At 42.6% G+C, this 18,679-nt stretch overlaps 1 protein-coding gene and 1 non-coding gene across 2 annotated transcripts; both read left to right on the forward strand.

Moving 5' to 3' along the window:
• The first annotated feature begins 339 nt into the window (after window positions 1-339).
• On the forward strand, window positions 340-2,316 carry LOC100285469 (30S ribosomal protein S21, chloroplastic-like). The gene is made up of 2 exons (NM_001158362.2): window positions 340-773; window positions 1,877-2,316. The coding sequence occupies exons 1-2, from the start codon at window positions 457-459 to the stop codon at window positions 1,977-1,979; spliced, it is 420 nt and encodes a 139-aa protein (NP_001151834.1). The 5' UTR covers window positions 340-456; the 3' UTR covers window positions 1,980-2,316.
• A 13,887-nt stretch (window positions 2,317-16,203) lies between these two features.
• Window positions 16,204-16,302, forward strand: MIR171a (microRNA MIR171a). Its single transcript, NR_121047.1, has one exon. It is a non-coding gene; the product is annotated as a microRNA MIR171a (primary transcript).
• Window positions 16,303-18,679: the final 2,377 nt, after the last annotated feature.

Genomic DNA, 18,679 nt, shown 5'->3' on the forward strand with positions numbered 1-18,679 from the left:
ACTCTGAGTTTTTTTTTCTAGCCCTACTTGGCACGACCTGTGCTATTGTCAGATCAGGTCAAGGTCATATCGTCGATCGTTTTGCACTGCCTGTATTGTCGTATCGTCTGACCTGTGACTAGTGTCGGATCAGGTTGTGTTGGCTCATGCTTCTCTATTAGATGTGTTGGGTGGAGTTTTTTTTTTTTGGTTGGGTCGGTTTTTTTTTCAGATTAGATAAAAAATCATGACTCGTGCTTTGCGAATAAAAAACTGTGACCGTATCCGTTACATTAATTGAGTCGGGTGTCGGGTGGCTATGCTCAAGTCTAACTGTGGTTCCCTCCAAAATCCACGAATAAAGAGGATAAGCCGCAGCCTTCACTGTCCATCGTCTCCCTCTGTACTCCTTCCTCAGCCTCATCCTATCCAAGAACGCAGAACCGAGACCCACGAACTCGCAGCAGGCCAGCAGCCATGGCCGCCCCCGCAACGAGCTCCCTGCTGAGCACGCTGCTGCAGCTACCGCTCGCTCCGTTCTCGGGGAAGAGCTCGCCGCCGTCCGTGGTGCACGTGGCGCGCCGGGCGCCGACGGCGGTGGTGGCGGCCAAGGGGTTCAATGTGCAGATCCTGGTGGACGAGAACGAGGGGGAGGAGTCCATCTTTCGCAGGTTCCGGCGGGAGGTGATGCGCGCCGGCGTGCTGCAGGAGATCAAGCGCCGCCGGAGGTACGAGAGCAAGACAGACGAGAAGAAGCGCAAGGCGCGCGAGGCCGGACGCCGCAACCGTCGCAGGTATGTGCTTCCCCTCATGCTGCATAGACCAATCGTTCTACTCCTGTTCAGGATGCCTACTTGTTTGCGGAAGCCAAACTGTCTATCAGTTCTCTAAAAGCTGATGAAATCTATTAAATAAAACTGAAAAAAACACTAACTAACAAACTACAATAGATATTGGAACTCAAGTATCCTGCCTCAAGCTGTTTCTTTCCCGTGATATGTTATCAGTTTGTTGAGCGTTTTCAATTTCACGACCGGGTTACGTAGTAATTGACAGACCCTATACAAAACCTATGTATACTTAAATTCTCACTACCAACACTCAGGTCAGCAAAATCAGATGGAACTCCTTTGTAACACCTGATGATGTGCCTCTTCTTCATTTTGCAACTCCTAACATTAACACCTCCACCCAACGAGTTTAATTCCTATGTCAGCGCCCGCTAACCAAGCTCTAGCGGACTAGGGGTCTGCTTGTTTCGTCTTTTTCTGAATATGGATGTGGAGAGAATCTAGCCACCAGAAGATTCTGAATATCATGGGTATTACGTGAAGAGTTCACAGGGTTTAGACTATCTTCAGCAGATTTTCTATCACTTCTATTTCAAACTCTACTCTATAAACAATGTCTCCGTGTCATCTACAGTTCTGTGTCCCCTATTTTTTGATTATTTTTTGATTTTGAATTGTTTTCACCAAAACGATTCTTATAAAAACAGACGGAAAAGATGGACGTTTGACTGTCCACAACACCTTCTAGAAAGCTAGAAATAAGCCAAAAAACACCCCGGTGCTGTTTCTACGGACTCTTCTGTACCGTCTAGCTTTTGACGGTGATTTTCCTTGCAAGGAATGGTTCACGCTTCTCTCGTCGTTCTAGCAACTATCCTTATCAGCTCAGCTCCCTTGTGTCCCTCTAGTGTTCTTCCATGGACCTTGATAAAGAATAGTTTATCTTAGAGAAACGGATCGGATAGTTTGAGCCACACATGAAAGTTCAGCTCGAATGACCTTCCTAACTCTGGGAATTTTATGTTTTTCGAGAGCGTTTCAGCAGCTTCTCCATCAGAACTACATTCTAACTCGCATACATACTGTTTGCGTTGGAAACTCTGCAGGCGTATGATGGACGAGCCGAGGTTCCCAGAAGAAGACGCCGACGCGACCTCCAAGGCTCGGGACGAGGACAACGACAACTGGGAGGTCGACGGCATCCTGTGAAACAAAAGGAACGCATGCAGTCCACAGTTCAATTTCACAGCGTCCAGATGATGCACAGCACAGACCCGTCAAATTCGAGTTCTTTTTGAGGCCCCCCCGTAAGACGCAATCCAAACCGTATATTTGCGTTTTGGCCGCGTTCGTTTCCACTTCAGTGTCCAATGGTTACAGCTGCAATTGCACAACTAACGTTCGCAAATGTAGCGTCCTCCGATCCCTTCTCGTTCCCTGAGCTCTTCTTGTGTCCATGGTGTTTGAAACCCTACTCTTGTGTCTGTTCCAACATCTATCCTTTGTGTAGCTTGCGCTCATGAAAGTTCAGAAACTGATGAAGATACGATAATGTCTCTGAAGATGAACAACCAGGAATCGCATGCCATACCTGATGCGCGCCAGGTTCACTGTCCCAAAAATAGGCACATTGCTAACTATAGTAACGTACGTCAGGGCAGGTGGTGGTTGGTCGCGAGAGGCGCCTCCGTGACGCCCGGTCGTCGCCATGGGACCGCCGAGGCACGGGCGCCGCCACTCCTCCACCGCCGCTTGCTTTTTAGAGCATAGCGCCGCGCACCGCCTTCGCCTTCGCCTTCGCCTCGCCGAAATCCACAAAAGGGACTTCCGGTTCCGTGCTAGCGTCTAGCGATCGCGTCGGCCTCCACTCCACCTTCCCGAAAAAGCTTACCCTTTGTGTTTGTGTGTCTGTCTGGCAATCGATCGATCTCCATGACGACGTCCCCGCCGCGCGCACGCCTGCTCGCCATGGCGCTGGCGCTCGCCTGCGTGCTGCTCGTCAGGTCCGCGGACGCCGCCACGCCCGGCGGCTCCGCGTACGGGTGCAACCCGGCCACGGACAGGACGTGCAGGCCCGAGGGCGTCGGGGTGGTGCTGCCTGACGGCGGCATTGACCTCGACGGCGACGGCGACGAGGACGAGCTGCCGCAGTTCGACCCACACTTCACGATCCTCGGCCATGCCCAGTGAGTGTGAGTGTGAGTACAGGTGCAGCTGGCTGGTTGGTCATCTCAGTCGGTGTACTGGACATGCGTCGTAATCTCTGTCGTTCATTCGACGCGAGAGGAATTGAATGGGCATGTATATGATGGTAATCTGTTCACTGTTCAAACTTGAAAGCGCACTGATTCAAGGGCAAAAACTGTGACGTTGCAGCTCCTGCTGACACCATTTTTTAGATTTGTTTGAGCAGTTTAACATTATGTATGTTTGGTTAGATCGTTTGTAGATCTATATATATATTCACTTAAATCCACATGTGTTGGAGTGGTTTGGTATAAAATTTAAACTAAATGTGACACCAAACCACTCCAACTGTCCAACACACATATACTAAGATGGATACGTGGATATCCAAACAAGTTAGGTGTCTAGTGTCTAGGTTTTTGTTTGTGGTAATCTGCAATATAATATAACTTTGAGATCCTTTGTGTGAAGTGCCTAAACCAGCCCAAAAGAGCACCCTAAACTCCTTTCTCCATGTGTTTGTTCTTCCCCTTTGGGATTGAGAGAGGAAGAAATGATATTTGACCTACTAAAAATGTGAAATTTGTGAAGATTTAGGGGGTGTTTGGTTTATAGAGACTAATTTTTAGTTCCTCTATTTTAGTCCTTGAATTGTCAAACATATGGACTAAAATAGAGATAATCACTCTTTTAGTCTCTTTGTTTGGTAATTTAGAGACTAAAATAGAGGGACTAAAAATTATTCCCTAGAAACCAAACATACCCTTAGAGCTTCCTAACGACTCACACCTCTTAGTGTTGTAAATTTAGAGAAATAAGTGACATCCTTCCATAATATTTAAATATATTAAATATACTAATTCCGAATAAAACAAGCATATAACTCAGATAAATGCCATATGTAATTATAACAGCAATGAACAGTAGCAATTCCAGGACATGAAAACATGTAATATAGCTACTCAAATCCAATTGCAAATTAAACATGGCAAGTAGATGAAGAAGGCAGATTAAACAAATAAACATGATTGTTTATATTAAAATATTGCTCTCAAAATAGCGGGTTGCTGCAATAGACAGCCCTCCAACACTAAAAAGTGATCAAAGATCCTCGACTAACGTGACAGTCCTATCTTACCAAAACAGGATTTTAGAACAAATATTATGAGCCTAGAAATCAAGCATGAATATTAAGATCAAAACAGTGTGCATAAGAATTAAGGAACAATAATGAACTTAAATAATCAGCTTGCACAATAGTAAGAAATAACTAGGCACAAATAATATCAATGCTGAAAATAACAACACACTAAAACCCAGACTGTCTGAAAGTCGCCTAGAGGGGGGGTGAATAGGCGAAGCCTGTAGATTAAAACTTTATCCCCAACTAGATCCTTTGATTAGTGGTTAGAACAAGAAATATGATTATCGGAGTATAAGAACTAAGTCCTTTGCTTGTAACCAAAGTTGCTATGAAATAATGCGGAATTGATAAACAATACAACTACTAGATATATGGATAGTAAAGCAAGAAGGCTTAGATGAGAAGAGCAATAAGTAAAGTCCTTTCTTGCGAAGGGTTGCTCCACCAAATGAGAATTAAACTTGAAGCAACACCAAAAGATGTTAGCGGAGAATGGCGCAAGAAAACTTAGAGAAGGGAAAGCAAACAAATCACAAGCAAGAAACACAATGAACACGGGTGATTTGTTTTACCGAGGTTCGGCCCTCGAAGGCCTAGTCCCCGTTGAGGAGTCCACTCAAGGACGGGTCTTTTTCAACCCTTTCCCTCTCTCCACCGATCACACAAGGATCGGTGAGCTCTTCTTCTTCTCAAGGATCACTCTCGATCCCGCAAGGACCACCACACTCTTTGGTGTCTCTTGCTAGCTTTTACAAGCCTCCAACACTTTGGAGGAAGTTTGAATGGGAGTCAAAACTCCACGCGCAAATGAGCACAAGGATGAAGCACACACTATCTCTCAATGTATCTCACAAGGCACTAGGGCTAAACTCAATTGAGTAGCTCTCAATTGCTCGCTCTTTCTTTTGTGGCACTTGTGTTGGTTGTAGTGGGCTAGATCTTGTGTATAGGATGTATCAATGAATATAGGTGGTTGGGAGGGCTTGAGTATGTCAACTAGATGACTTGGAATGTTGCTTGGACTCCCACTCCTTGAAGTGGCCGGTTGGGGTGGTATTTATAGCCACCATCCAATTTTGTAGCCGTTGGAGAAGCTGCTGGCGATGGGCGCACCGGACATGTCCGGTGCGCCAGCCACGTCATCCTATCCGTTGAGATTGGAGCTGGTCGACCGTTGGAGGCTTTGTCCTCATGTGGCACCGGACAGTCCGGTGCTGCACCGGACAGTCCGGTGCCCCTCTGACTTCTGCTCTGACACTCTGAATTCAACTGTACACTTTGCAGAGTCGACCGTTGCGCGCAGATGATCGTTGCTCCGCTGGCACACCGGACAGTCCGGTGTACACCGGACAGTCCGGTGAATTTTAGCGGAGCGACCTCCCATTTTCCCGAAGCTGGCCAGTTCAGAGCCACTTCACTCTGGAGCACCGGACACTGTCCGGTGGTGCACCGGACAGTCCGGTGAATTATAGTGGGCTGCGCCTGAGAAACCCGAAGGTGAAGAGTTTGAAGGCAATCCTCCCTGGTGCACCGGACACGGTCCGGTGGTGCACCGGACACTGTCCGGTGGCACACCGGACAGTCCGGTGCGCCATACCAGGGAGCACTTTGGTTTCTCTTTGCTCCTTTCTTTTGAACCTTGTCTTATTCTTTTTATTGGTTTTGAGTTGAATCTTTGGCACCTGTAGAACATGTAATCTAGAGCAAACTAATTAGTCCAATTGTTTGTGTTGGACATTCAACCACCAAAATCATTTAGGAAAAGGTTTAAAGCCTATTTCCCTTTCAATCTCCCCCTTTTTGGTGATTGATGCCAACACAAATCAAAGCAAATATATAAGAGAATAATTGAACTAGTTTGCATAGGATAGGTGCAAAGATTGCTTGGAATTAAACCAATATTCATTTCATAAAATATGCATGGATGCTTTTCTTTGTTTTTAACATTTTGGACCATGCTTGCACCTCAAGTTTTGTTTTTGCAAATGTTTTGGAAATTCTTTTTCAAAGTCTTTTGTAAATAGTCAAAGGTAAATGAATCATAAGATTTGGAAATTTCTCCCCCTGTTTCAAATGCTTTTCCTTTGACTAAACAAAACTCCCCCTAGATTAAATCCTCCTCTTAGAGTTCAAGAGGGTTTTAAGATAGTGATTTTTGAAATACCACTTTCTCCCCCTTTTGAACACAATAAAATACCAATCTGAAATTTTCAATTGAACTCATTTTAAAATTAGGGTGGGGGTGCGGTCCTTTTGCTTTGGGCTAATACTCTCTCCCCTTTTGGCATGAATCGCCAAAAACGGAGTCATCAGAGCCCATTCTATAAGTTGTCTCCCCCTTTGGTAAATAATATATGAGTGAAAGATTATACCAATGTGGAGAGATAGTATGGAGTGATGGCGAAGGGTAGATAATACCAATAGAGTTGAGTGGAAGCCTTGTCTTCGCCGAAGACTCCATTTCCCTTTCAATCTACGACTTAGCATAGTAATATACTTGGAAACATATTAGTCGTAGTCATGGTACGGGAATAATAGGATATATGCATTTGTACCAAAATGAAAGAGATATGATCAAGAGATATGTCAATTAAGCATGATCATAGTTCTATATAGATTTCTCCCCCTAAATATGTGCCTTGAGAGGAAGACATATTTTGGCCTTAAATGCCAAGTGCACATAATTAGGTTAATGAGAACAAGTCTATATCATAGAGAAAGTGAAGTGCATTGTGTCATAGTATATGTGTGATGCTCAAGACAGTTTATGCACTTATGAAAGCATGTTGCAAACATTTTAAGCATTTTCCTTTAAAGATTTCAAAGAGACTTAAGGACCATCCACCTTTGGAACAAAGGTAGCTTATCCTCGTTACAAGGTTAAGCTTTAAGCTCTTTGACAATAGAACCACTTCATCTAGTTTTAGCAAAGATGCAATAATGCATGAGTGAAATTTTAAGAGGTTAAACTAGGTATGAAGCAGGGATAAATGCAAAGGACATGCTTTCTCTTCCTTTTATACAAGATATGCAAAGAGTGTATATAAGAGGAAGATTTAGGTACATGTATAAATAAGTATTGAATGGTTTTACCTTTTTGTACCTTTACATAGAAATGCTCTCTTCATTGTGCCTTGTCCGTCGTCTTAGTTGCTTAAGACCTATACTTTATGACAATGTATGGAAATATTTTGCACAAGAGAGAGTTCTTACAACTAGTGATCCTTTTCTAAGTCATTGTTTTTAGATAAAAGGTAGATCACTAATCGCATAATTATATCATGAATTCTCCTTTTAACTCAGTGCATATCAAGATAGATGTCGATTGAAATTACTAATTGAAATCAAATTGAAATTACATGAGGCACTAAGTAGCATAAGTGATAATTGAAGTTGTTCAATGATCAAACAACAGATGCGATCAAAAGAACAACATAGGCATTAGATTTTTAATCAAGCTCAAAAATAGGAGAATCCAATAAGCAAGCTACTTTAGCAATGAAAGCAACAATCATTGATAAAAACGACATTATTTTAACAAGTTGGATTGATGTGAAGTAGCATACTTTATGAGAAACATTATTCACATGTAAGAGACTATATGAAAACAATAGTCTCAACATAATCAAAATATAGGAATGGACTCCCCCTAAAGATATGCATCAAGGAATTGAAAAAATTGATTTCGATGCATTCACTTTAAAAGACATAAAGGGAGACTCATTATACATCTTGATCAAGGCTTATAAAATTTGCAATAAACAACTTAAGCCTTGTATTATCACAATGAAAAAGATCTAGAATGCTTACAACCATATCATTGATTGTTGTGAAGACCTTATTATCCAAGTAGGTGTTGTTATTCTTGATGTTCTTCCTTTTTCATTTGAGTGTCCTCCCTTTGTAGTTGTCTCTTTTTCCTTCCAAACTTATTGAAAATACTCAAGAGAGATGTCAATAGCGCAAGGGAGTACATGATGAATGATGATTTCTTTTAGAAAATAAATATGAACAATTCATCATCCATAAGTCACACAGACATGAAGTAAAATCCCTAGCATTAGTGCATATCATAGGAAAAGAGGAATATGCACTATTTAACCATTTGATCAATCATAGGAATTTACTTCTTCATATTGAGTTTATTAATCATTACTTTAAAAACAAGTCAATATGAGAACATTTATAGCAAAGGTATGAAATAGATTCTAATGGATAAGTGCATTAATGAGAATGAGATTGAATGCATATCTTAGCCAATTTAAGGTTAACAAAGAATCTATTTCTTCACAAAGATATAATTAGAGTGAACAATCATTGATGGGAACTAAATTTAAGAGATGAGTTCCCATACCTTTGCTTTTTACCTTTCTTCTTTTGGGTGAAGAGCAACCCATTAGGCTTGTGCACTTTCTTTTGTAGATATTCAAAAGTAAGCTCAAGAGATGCTTTGTTAGTAACACAAGCACTAGTTTCCATTTTTGTAACCATTTTGATAAGGAATGAAAGGATGGATTACTAAAACATGGAAACTTCATAGCATGAACTAGATTATCCTATAGATGATGTTATGCTCAATTTTATCTCATAAAACAAGCATAAATGAACCTTAAGTTTATAGGAATAAATCTAATTCATGATATAGAAAGCGATAAATGTGAAAGAATCAAATCCAGTTTGAGCAAGTAGAAATACATCATAAAACACTGGATTGATTTTACTTTTCATGTTAGATTACACGCTTCCAAAGAGAAACTTATTCTCTACAAGTGAGACTACTTGAATTACTTAGATAAAATCATTAGTCTCACTATTCTAGTTATAGAGAGAGTTTTCCTTTTATAAGTGTCCTAAGGATTTGAATTCCTTACAGGACACCTTATTCTTGAAATATCTCTCTATATCTAGAATCATGGCAATAATAGAATAACTTAGCGAAAAACATGCCATGTGGTACTTTCAACAATTTAAAGCATGTAGATTGCCATAGGATGGAAATGATGAGTATGCAATCTACCATATGATAGGAAATTCTTCAAAGAATGGTAATATAAATTTAAAGGCGTTTGAAGTGCTTCAATTTTTCTATGTGACTACACAAGACACATAAGAAATGATATTCTAAAATACTTGTACTTAAAAGATGAGTATTACCATCCTTTGGTTTTCCTCCATGTTGTAGGCCTTGATTTTTCGCATATGATATTTCTTCATTTCCTACAACATATAATATCTTCCTCGAGATGATATGAGTTTAAGACATAGCAATTTGAAAAATAACCTTGGGTCAATCACGAATATAGATCATTGAAGATTGATAGCTTGAGTTGATAAAAATTGAATGGACTCTCTCAAGCACCCCAAGGCTTCATATCATCTCCTCCTCCTACAAAGCTTGTCAAGCACATTTTGGTACCCATCGTTTGATGGGTCCGTTAAGGTTAGTAAACAAAGATCTAGGAACCCAAGTGTCCTTTGTGCTAGCGCTTGATAAACTCGTTACCTTTCTAGCGCAAGTTGCAATCTTGGGTTGCCTAGTTACATATGAATCAATTGACAAGTTAGGAGTGGAATTGTTACCAATGGGACAATCCTTGCATTGATGTCCCTTCTTTCGGCATGTGTAGCATAGGCGTTTTTCAAGTTTTGAAGTTTTCTTCTTTCCTTGTTTGTTGCTTGCTACATGGTTAGTAAAAACTTTCTTTTCTAACCCTATGCCTTTTTGTTTTAAATGGGGACAAGATCTAAGCAAGTGTCCCTTCTTAGAGCATTTAAAACAAAGTCTATCATCCTTGTTAATAATCAAGCCATTTTTAATGTAGGGACATGACCTAATCAAGTGTCCCTTTTCAAAGCATTCACTACACCTCTTAATGTGAAGTGTGGCTTGATCATTACCTTGGATGTTACCTTTTGTGGAGGCGTGGTTGAGGCTTTTGGAGGAGGTGTTGAATTTCATCTTTTGTATCTTCCTCTTGGCAATCCTCAAATCCTTGACATTTTCATCAAGGGATGTAGTGCATGCTACGGTTGTTCCCGCCTCAAGCTTCTTCACCATGTGATCACGGTTATCTTGAGAAGGTTGGGCAATGCATTTCCCTTTTAGTTGTGTCAAGCTCATCTTTAGCCTCTCATTCTCTTCTTTGAGCTTTTGATATGTATCATCTTTTATTCCTGCAAGTTCTAGCTCAAGAGAAGATGTGCTTGTTGACGGACAACAAGCATTAGCACATGGTAATATAGTATCAATTTGAATACATGTGCATGAGTGAGGTTGTTGGGATTTTAAGTTTTCTATCACAACCTCGTGAGCAATGTTTAATATGATATGATCGTCTTTAAGATTTTCATGAGAGCATAGGAGCATATCATATTTATCTTGAAAAGCTAGATTTTCAATTTTTAGCTTTTCTACTTGGTCCTTAAGCAAGGTATTCCTATTTACTAATTGAGCGATACAATGTAAAGCGTTATCTTGTTCAATTGAAATAGTTTCATACCTTTGGACCAAATCAACATGAGAGCACTTTAGCTCCTCATGTTCTTTAGTCAACTCGTCAAAGTGTTGCATCTTCATGGAGAGAATACTTTCTAGCCTTTGACGAGCTTCGCCTTGCTCTCTCGCTCTTTCTACAAGTTTGAGCATGACCGCCTTATCTTCTTGGCTTGGGCGAGCGTAGAGTTGCACAAAGCTTCTTTCTTCCTCCTCATCCTCATTTGTGCTTCCGCTATCATTTGTATTAGCCACACAACACATGTGGGAATTGAAATGGGAAGACAAACCTTTTGGAGAGGTGGATTCATCGTTTGGTCTCCATCGATCATTTTCTTCTTCTTCCTTGCAAGGGTTAGTATCACAAAGACCAAAGGAAGTAGTAGCACAAAATGAACTACCATGTTTGGACTTATTAAATTTGCTTTTAATTCTAGTCCAAATATTGTGCACATCACAAATGGGTTTGTCATATTTTATTATGAGGGCATGATAATCTTCTTTGCTAAGGGATTTACTTAAGATGTCATAAGCTAGATAATTTAACCGTATACATCTTAAATCTTCTTCGGAGGCATTTTCCCTAGCATAGTTAGGAGGAATAATACTCTTGACTAAAATTTGTTCTAATTGAGGATCTACCGCTCTAAAAGCATTTATTACTCTAGTAGACCATGAATCATAATTAGAACAATCGGGAAGTAATATCTCAAGAGTTACCTCCTTGGTCTCCTGGGTTTTCTTGTTCTTTTGGGATCTTCTACGAGCCATCACTTCGAGTTGTTAGACTCAAGATGAAGTGCCTAGCTTTGATACCAATTGAAAGTCGCCTAGAGGGGGGGTGAATAGGCGAAGCCTGTAGATTAAAACTTTATCCCCAACTAGATCCTTTGATTAGTGGTTAGAACAAGAAATATGATTATCGGAGTATAAGAACTAAGTCCTTTGCTTGTAACCAAAGTTGCTATGAAATAATGCGGAATTGATAAACAATACAACTACTAGATATATGGATAGTAAAGCAAGAAGGCTTAGATGAGAAGAGCAATAAGTAAAGTCCTTTCTTGCGAAGGGTTGCTCCACCAAATGAGAATTAAACTTGAAGCAACACCAAAAGATGTTAGCGGAGAATGGCGCAAGAAAACTTAGAGAAGGGAAAGCAAACAAATCACAAGCAAGAAACACAATGAACACGGGTGATTTGTTTTACCGAGGTTCGGCCCTCGAAGGCCTAGTCCCCGTTGAGGAGTCCACTCAAGGACGGGTCTTTTTCAACCCTTTCCCTCTCTCCACCGATCACACAAGGATCGGTGAGCTCTTCTTCTTCTCAAGGATCACTCTCGATCCCGCAAGGACCACCACACTCTTTGGTGTCTCTTGCTAGCTTTTACAAGCCTCCAACACTTTGGAGGAAGTTTGAATGGGAGTCAAAACTCCACGCGCAAATGAGCACAAGGATGAAGCACACACTATCTCTCAATGTATCTCACAAGGCACTAGGGCTAAACTCAATTGAGTAGCTCTCAATTGCTCGCTCTCTCTTTTGTGGCACTTGTGTTGGTTGTAGTGGGCTAGATCTTGTGTATAGGATGTATCAATGAATATAGGTGGTTGGGAGGGCTTGAGTATGTCAACTAGATGACTTGGAATGTTGCTTGGACTCCCACTCCTTGAAGTGGCCGGTTGGGGTGGTATTTATAGCCACCATCCAATTTTGTAGCCGTTGGAGAAGCTGCTGGCGATGGGCGCACCGGACATGTCCGGTGCGCCAGCCACGTCATCCTATCCGTTGAGATTGGAGCTGGTCGACCGTTGGAGGCTTTGTCCTCATGTGGCACCGGACAGTCCGGTGCTGCACCGGACAGTCCGATGCCCCTCTGACTTCTGCTCTGACACTCTGAATTCAACTGTACACTTTGCAGAGTCGACCGTTGCGCGCAGATGACCGTTGCTCCGCTGGCACACCGGACAGTCCGGTGTACACCGGACAGTCCGGTGAATTTTAGCGGAGCGACCTCCCATTTTCCCGAAGCTGGCCAGTTCAGAGCCACTTCACTCTGGAGCACCGGACACTGTCCGGTGGTGCACCGGACAGTCCGGTGAATTATAGTGGGCTGCGCCTGAGAAACCCGAAGGTGAAGAGTTTGAAGGCAATCCTCCCTGGTGCACCGGACACGGTCCGGTGGTGCACCGGACACTGTCCGGTGGCACACCGGACAGTCCGGTGCGCCATACCAGGGAGCACTTCGGTTTCTCTTTGCTCCTTTCTTTTGAACCTTGTCTTGTTCTTTTTATTGGTTTTGAGTTGAATCTTTGGCACCTGTAGAACATGTAATCTAGAGCAAACTAATTAGTCCAATTGTTTGTGTTGGACATTCAACCACCAAAATCATTTAGGAAAAGGTTTAAAGCCTATTTCCCTTTCACTGTCACGTCGTCTCACTACACCGCTATCATCATCGAGCAATCAAATCCGCCCACAAATTGTGCAATCACACCCAAGTAAATAATACTAGCAGATTGCACAAAATTACTCAATAAATAAAGCGAGGCAACGGGTAACTCACAGCACGTAGATTGTCTACGTGGGAAGACCAGCTCAGCGAACACGAAGTTCTGTCCCAGAAAACCAATTCTGCCGCCCACGTCCGGGCCTACACGGCGGGAGGTTGACGGAGATACTAGAGCCGCTGCCGGAGCCGAGGGAGACGTCCACGGCACCAGCCCGAGAAGATGAACACCGCACAGCAGGGAGCCCAAGCACCAGGCCACGGTGGACAATAATCAGAGCAGACAGAGCACCCAAACAGGCGCACTGGAATAGCAACAGAGCACAAGAAGTCACGAGCACAGCACCACCTCCTTCCTCCTTCAATTTCTATCAGCTAGGAACACCACCGGATGGCTGGGAACCAAACCAGTGAACCGAGCCGAACCACAGTAGCGAACAGAGAGAGGAGAAAGAGTCTTGCGTCTCTGAGGGATGAAGCACTAGAACCAGGGGATCGAGTTCCATTTTAAGGAGCTGAGATGGGAGAAGGCAAACGGATTTCACCGAGATTCCGGACGAGCGAGCCGCGCGGATCGTCATCCGTTGAACGCCGCCGCCACCCAGACGCTTGGCCTTCTCCGAATCCGCTCGAACCGTCCGCTAGCCCCTCTACTCCATCTCGTACGCGTCCGTTCGATCCAAACGCGCAAGCCCCCAGCCGCTCGATCGTGGGCGCGCTCGCCCACACGCGTTCCGCTCGGCCTGCGCTCGGCTGGCTGGCCTTGCTGGGCTGCTCGGCCGTGGGCCTGGAGCGGCCCAGCTCGGCTGGCTTTTCCGTTTTTTTTAAGAAAATAAAGGGAAAATACTTAAAATGAACAGCACTTAGTATCCTCGATCTTCAGTGGATTGTATCCTCGATCTTCAGTGGATTGCTTGTTTATCCGCTCGCCGCCCGCGGCTTTCTCCAAAATGGGTTTAATTTTACGTGAATCTTGGTGTCTACCCTTGATTCAGTATTTATCTTGTCATGCTTGTCAATTGGCTCCTATCTTACTTGAAATAGGTGCTATTTATTTAATTTCATAGCATATGGTTGATATTGGCATATATGAAGCATATATATATATAGGCTCTGTAGTACGTTGACAATGAAGACTGATATGTTAATTAGTCAATGCAAGTACAGTTTTTTATTGTGAAGTTTGGACAACACCATGAATAATCGATATTGTTGGGTTGTTTTTTATACTATACACAAAAGGTATTTGGTGAAATACTTATAATTAACTAGTTTGCTAATTTTGACGCTTCTCAATTCTCATGTCCCTCTGTGCTCACAAAAACATAAGCCCAATTTAAACACATGATTTTCTTCTTCTTTTGTTTCTATGTTTTTCTTGTGAAACTAAACTAATTCTTGCATGAAATTCTACATTTGAAAACATGTCGTTACCTTCGAGATGGGACGATATTTAGAAATTGATGTCTTGTTTGTTTTTAGCTGATTAGCTAGGTAAAATGGTTGAGCCACTCTTTTTCGAGCGGCCGTAGGACGGAGCACGGACGACACCTATAGGTCGTAGTAGGGTAGGATGCATGGGTGGTGGTACCACTTAACTGCGCACGGGCCGACAAACGCCCGAACATCACTTAACATTTGTCGTTGTGTTAAGAGTCTAAATTGTTTGTTCCAAGTTTGATCATATGAGATACAAAAGGCAACAGGCCAAGGCAGTGCGCAAATTTCAATTTGTGGTCGAATTTACAAAACATTCTATTCAATAATCGATATGTGTATCAGCTATATGCACATATTGTTACATTGCAATTTATGTTGTATTAGAGGGTTATAATAGAATTAGAGTTAGGGCCTGTTTGAAACCTCTAAAGCTAATAATTAGCTACTAAAATTAGTCATAGAGGTTCCAAACACCACCAGCTAACCTCCATAGCTAACAATTAGTTCATTAACTGACTTAACCTAGCTAACAATTTGTTAGTTGTCTAAATATTAGTTTAGGGATTCCAAACAAGACCTTAGAACTCTACATCCTAGAAGTAATAAATACATCTGAGACAACTCTTGTTACTAGGGCCGTGTTTGATTCAGTTTTTTTTTTTTTTTTGCTGATTCTGGCCAACATCAAATGTCTAACTTTTTAGTCCGTTTCTATAAAAATCGCTTTGGTGAAAACTATCCAAAATCAACGTGAACACACCATTGGCTGAGCCATCTCGGTAAGAGAAATCCATCACTATCTAGATTCTAAACCTTATAGACTTCTTTGTCTTCTTCTACGGGTAATCTCCATACTTCGATTTTCATACAGCTAGGCTAAAAAAAAGGCCCTAGAAGACATACAAAGTTAGCTAGCGGCTAGTGTTGGATGACCATAAGACGGCAGCAAGAGCCAGATGCGCTTGTGTGTAAGTGTAACTGATATTCTACAAGGAGAACAAAGTGTCCATATCTAACTAGTTATGCATCATTCCGGCCTCTTGGAGCTCAGTTTCAATATAGGGTTTGGCAGGTTTAATTACACGAGAGGACGACACTGGGGGTACTATACTACGGTGCCAACATTGTTGGAGGCGCCTACCTCGCCTCGGTAGTGCTCCATGACTCCTACTTCAACCTGCCGCGATGGACCCTGCACAACAGCATAGCTAGATCTAGCTAGCACTTTTTGTCGAGAGCTTCTTTGTTATCCTCCCACTTCCTATGTTTCTTGATGAACCCTATCGTGAACATGTGCTAATCTCCGGCCGATCCGATTGTCCTGCGTATGGCTGGCAGCAGGACGGAGGATCTGAAGATCTTTGAATCACCAGTCGGCCGATGCTCGCGCGTGCCTCGATTCTTTTCTCGAGGCTAGCTAGCTACCTACAGGTGACGCATGCATGCATATATAGTTGCATCTGCGTGTGTTAGATGAGCACTTGTAAAAGAGATCATGTGATGAGGGGGGGGGGGGGGGGGGGGGGGGGGGGGGGGGGAGAGAGAGAGAGAGAGGAGGAAGACGCGGCCGGACTATTTAGCTATCCGTGTGTGATGAAGGGCAGTAGCAGTATATGTGCTGCTTTGATGAATTCCATGGTTGGATGGCATGGAGGGAGCGATATTGGCGAGGTTCAATCAGATGATGTATTTTTCTTATATATAAATTTGCATGCATGAAGGTGTGAATCCAGTGTCTGATTGAGCCGCGCCAATATCACTTCCTTCCACCATAAGTTTACACACAGAGAGGATTGCAGCGAGCGCGTCTACTTCCAAAGGTTAGACCACTCGTTATTTCCTCATTTCCAAATTACACTTGTCTATTATACTCCCTCTGTGCCATTATAGTGTTCGTTTTAGCTTTTCTTTGTCCATATTAAAATAGATATCAATGAATATATATATATATAATATTTTTGGAGCACTAGACTTCTAATGACTACACGAAGCCCTGACCCAACGGTGCCATCCGGTTCAGCCACATCAGATTCGGCCGGCTATAAAAACACTCACACGCTACCAGAGATTAGGTTTTAACGACGGCGATCCTGGGGCCAGCGGCGGTGCCGCCTCGAGGCGTGCGACCGACGACGACGCTCCCCCAGGATCGAGCGACGATGACACTCCCGAGGTGGGCGGGCAAGCGGCGGCGGCGCACCCTAGGCCCGGTGGAGACGACGGTTGTGCGAAGCACGGTAGGCTTCTTCGGCGGTGATGGCGACCACAGGTCGCTCTGGTGGTCGCGAGAGGCGCGATCTTCTCAGGCGATGGTGGCCACGCGAGGCGTGGGTGGCTCTAGCATCCTTCGATGACTAACTCATTCGATCTGGTGGCTTCGGCAGTGTCCTTTGATCAAACGGCCTCGGGATCGTCCTCCGGCGACGAAATATCCGATCCATGTTTATGACATCGATTATTATGTTTTATGCCCGCTATTTACACTATTTATGCATTCCAGTGATGATTTTTACGACGATGAATACGATTTTTACGTCTGCCATAAAATTGTCCCTAATTTTCGCGGGGGCTATTAGTTGATCCGATATTAGATTTTTTTATTAATGATGTTATAGGGTGTATGTATTTATACGACTTTATATAAGAATTTATTCTCTGTGTGAATCATGTCATCCTATTTTTTTGCATGCGTGCAGTGGAAACTCCCACGAGCGTCGTAATTTTTGAATCTGTATAAAAATAGAAACCACATACATTTGACTCCAATAATTTTTTGATCTAGCATAAAAATAGGATCGTGAATACAACGCACCATAGTCCAACACCCAACCCCCGCGTGGGACGCACACCATAAATTGTGGTTCTATTTTTTTGCGTAATAGCATAAATACTTCACGAAAATAGCGTATATAGTTTATAGAGATAGCATAAAAACCTCGCCCAACCACTGGACCACGTGCACACACACAGTCGCATGCATGTAGATCCTATTTTTATGGTAGATTCGATAATTATGACAGATTGTGTGAGTTCCCATTGCATATACAAAAATTTTGGAAGATATTTCGTTTTCAGTGCATGCGCGCAAAAATTGGATGATTCCATAAATATAGGATCATTGCAACAACTATGCAGTTAGACTCGTTATAACCATTTTATGATATATAGTGATACTAATTATGCTACACGATGTAGGTATTTATGTATCTTGGTACACTGCGTAAAAATCTGGCATGTGGATCACTAGTGAACACATCTACATGTTCGAGCGTAAAAACCTTCAATTTTGAGTGTAAAATCCCTCAGTTATGATAGTAAATACCAAACCAAAGTGAGAGGTGTTGGTAACTCTGATGCTTTGTATTACTGATCATAAAAATCCACAATTTGGAGCATAGATAGTGATAGATAACAACGTCAATGTTTATTCACTCTCAACCAACTGCTCCCACATCCATGTGACCACCATAAATGATGGAATTTGATTAGGGATTAGGAGAGTTGATTAGGGGAGTTGTTTAAGGGATTTGATTTTAATGGAAGTTATGCACAACATAAATTGAGGGATTCCCTTTTTACTGTGCATGCGAAAAATATGCATGCGGGACATTGGTGAGCGCGATATGTTTGAGCATAAACATATTTAATTTTAAGCATAGATATTTACAATGGTAAGCATAAAAATCCGCAATGTTATTACAATGGTCACGTTTGACATCCTCGTAACAAATGTGCGTGAATCCAGGTGGTTACCATAAAATATCGAAGCCACATGAGAGACATCGTATTTATCATCATAAAAATCCTCAATAGAATGAATAAATAGTGTAAGTAGTAGGTATAAAACAAAATCATGGAAGGCATAAACACGAATCGGTGGAAGGACGTCGCTAGAGGACGACCCTAAGGCCACCGGATCGGCGAACGCCTCTGAATCCACCAAATCGGAGGTGGTCTTCGTCGAAGGACGCCCGAGACACGCCAGATCGGAGGAGGTCATCGTCTTCGGATGCTGTCGCGGGAGGTAACCGCCAAGTTTTAGTTGATTTTAGCTGCCCCATGTCACACCCGGTTTTAAGGAACAAAGCCAGGTGCATCTCATACATGCGCCAAAGAAGACAACATATATAATAAC

The sequence above is a fragment of the Zea mays genome, chromosome 4 (assembly GCF_902167145.1).
Source record: "Zea mays cultivar B73 chromosome 4, Zm-B73-REFERENCE-NAM-5.0, whole genome shotgun sequence".
In the NCBI taxonomy this organism is placed as follows: Eukaryota; Viridiplantae; Streptophyta; class Magnoliopsida; order Poales; family Poaceae; genus Zea; species Zea mays.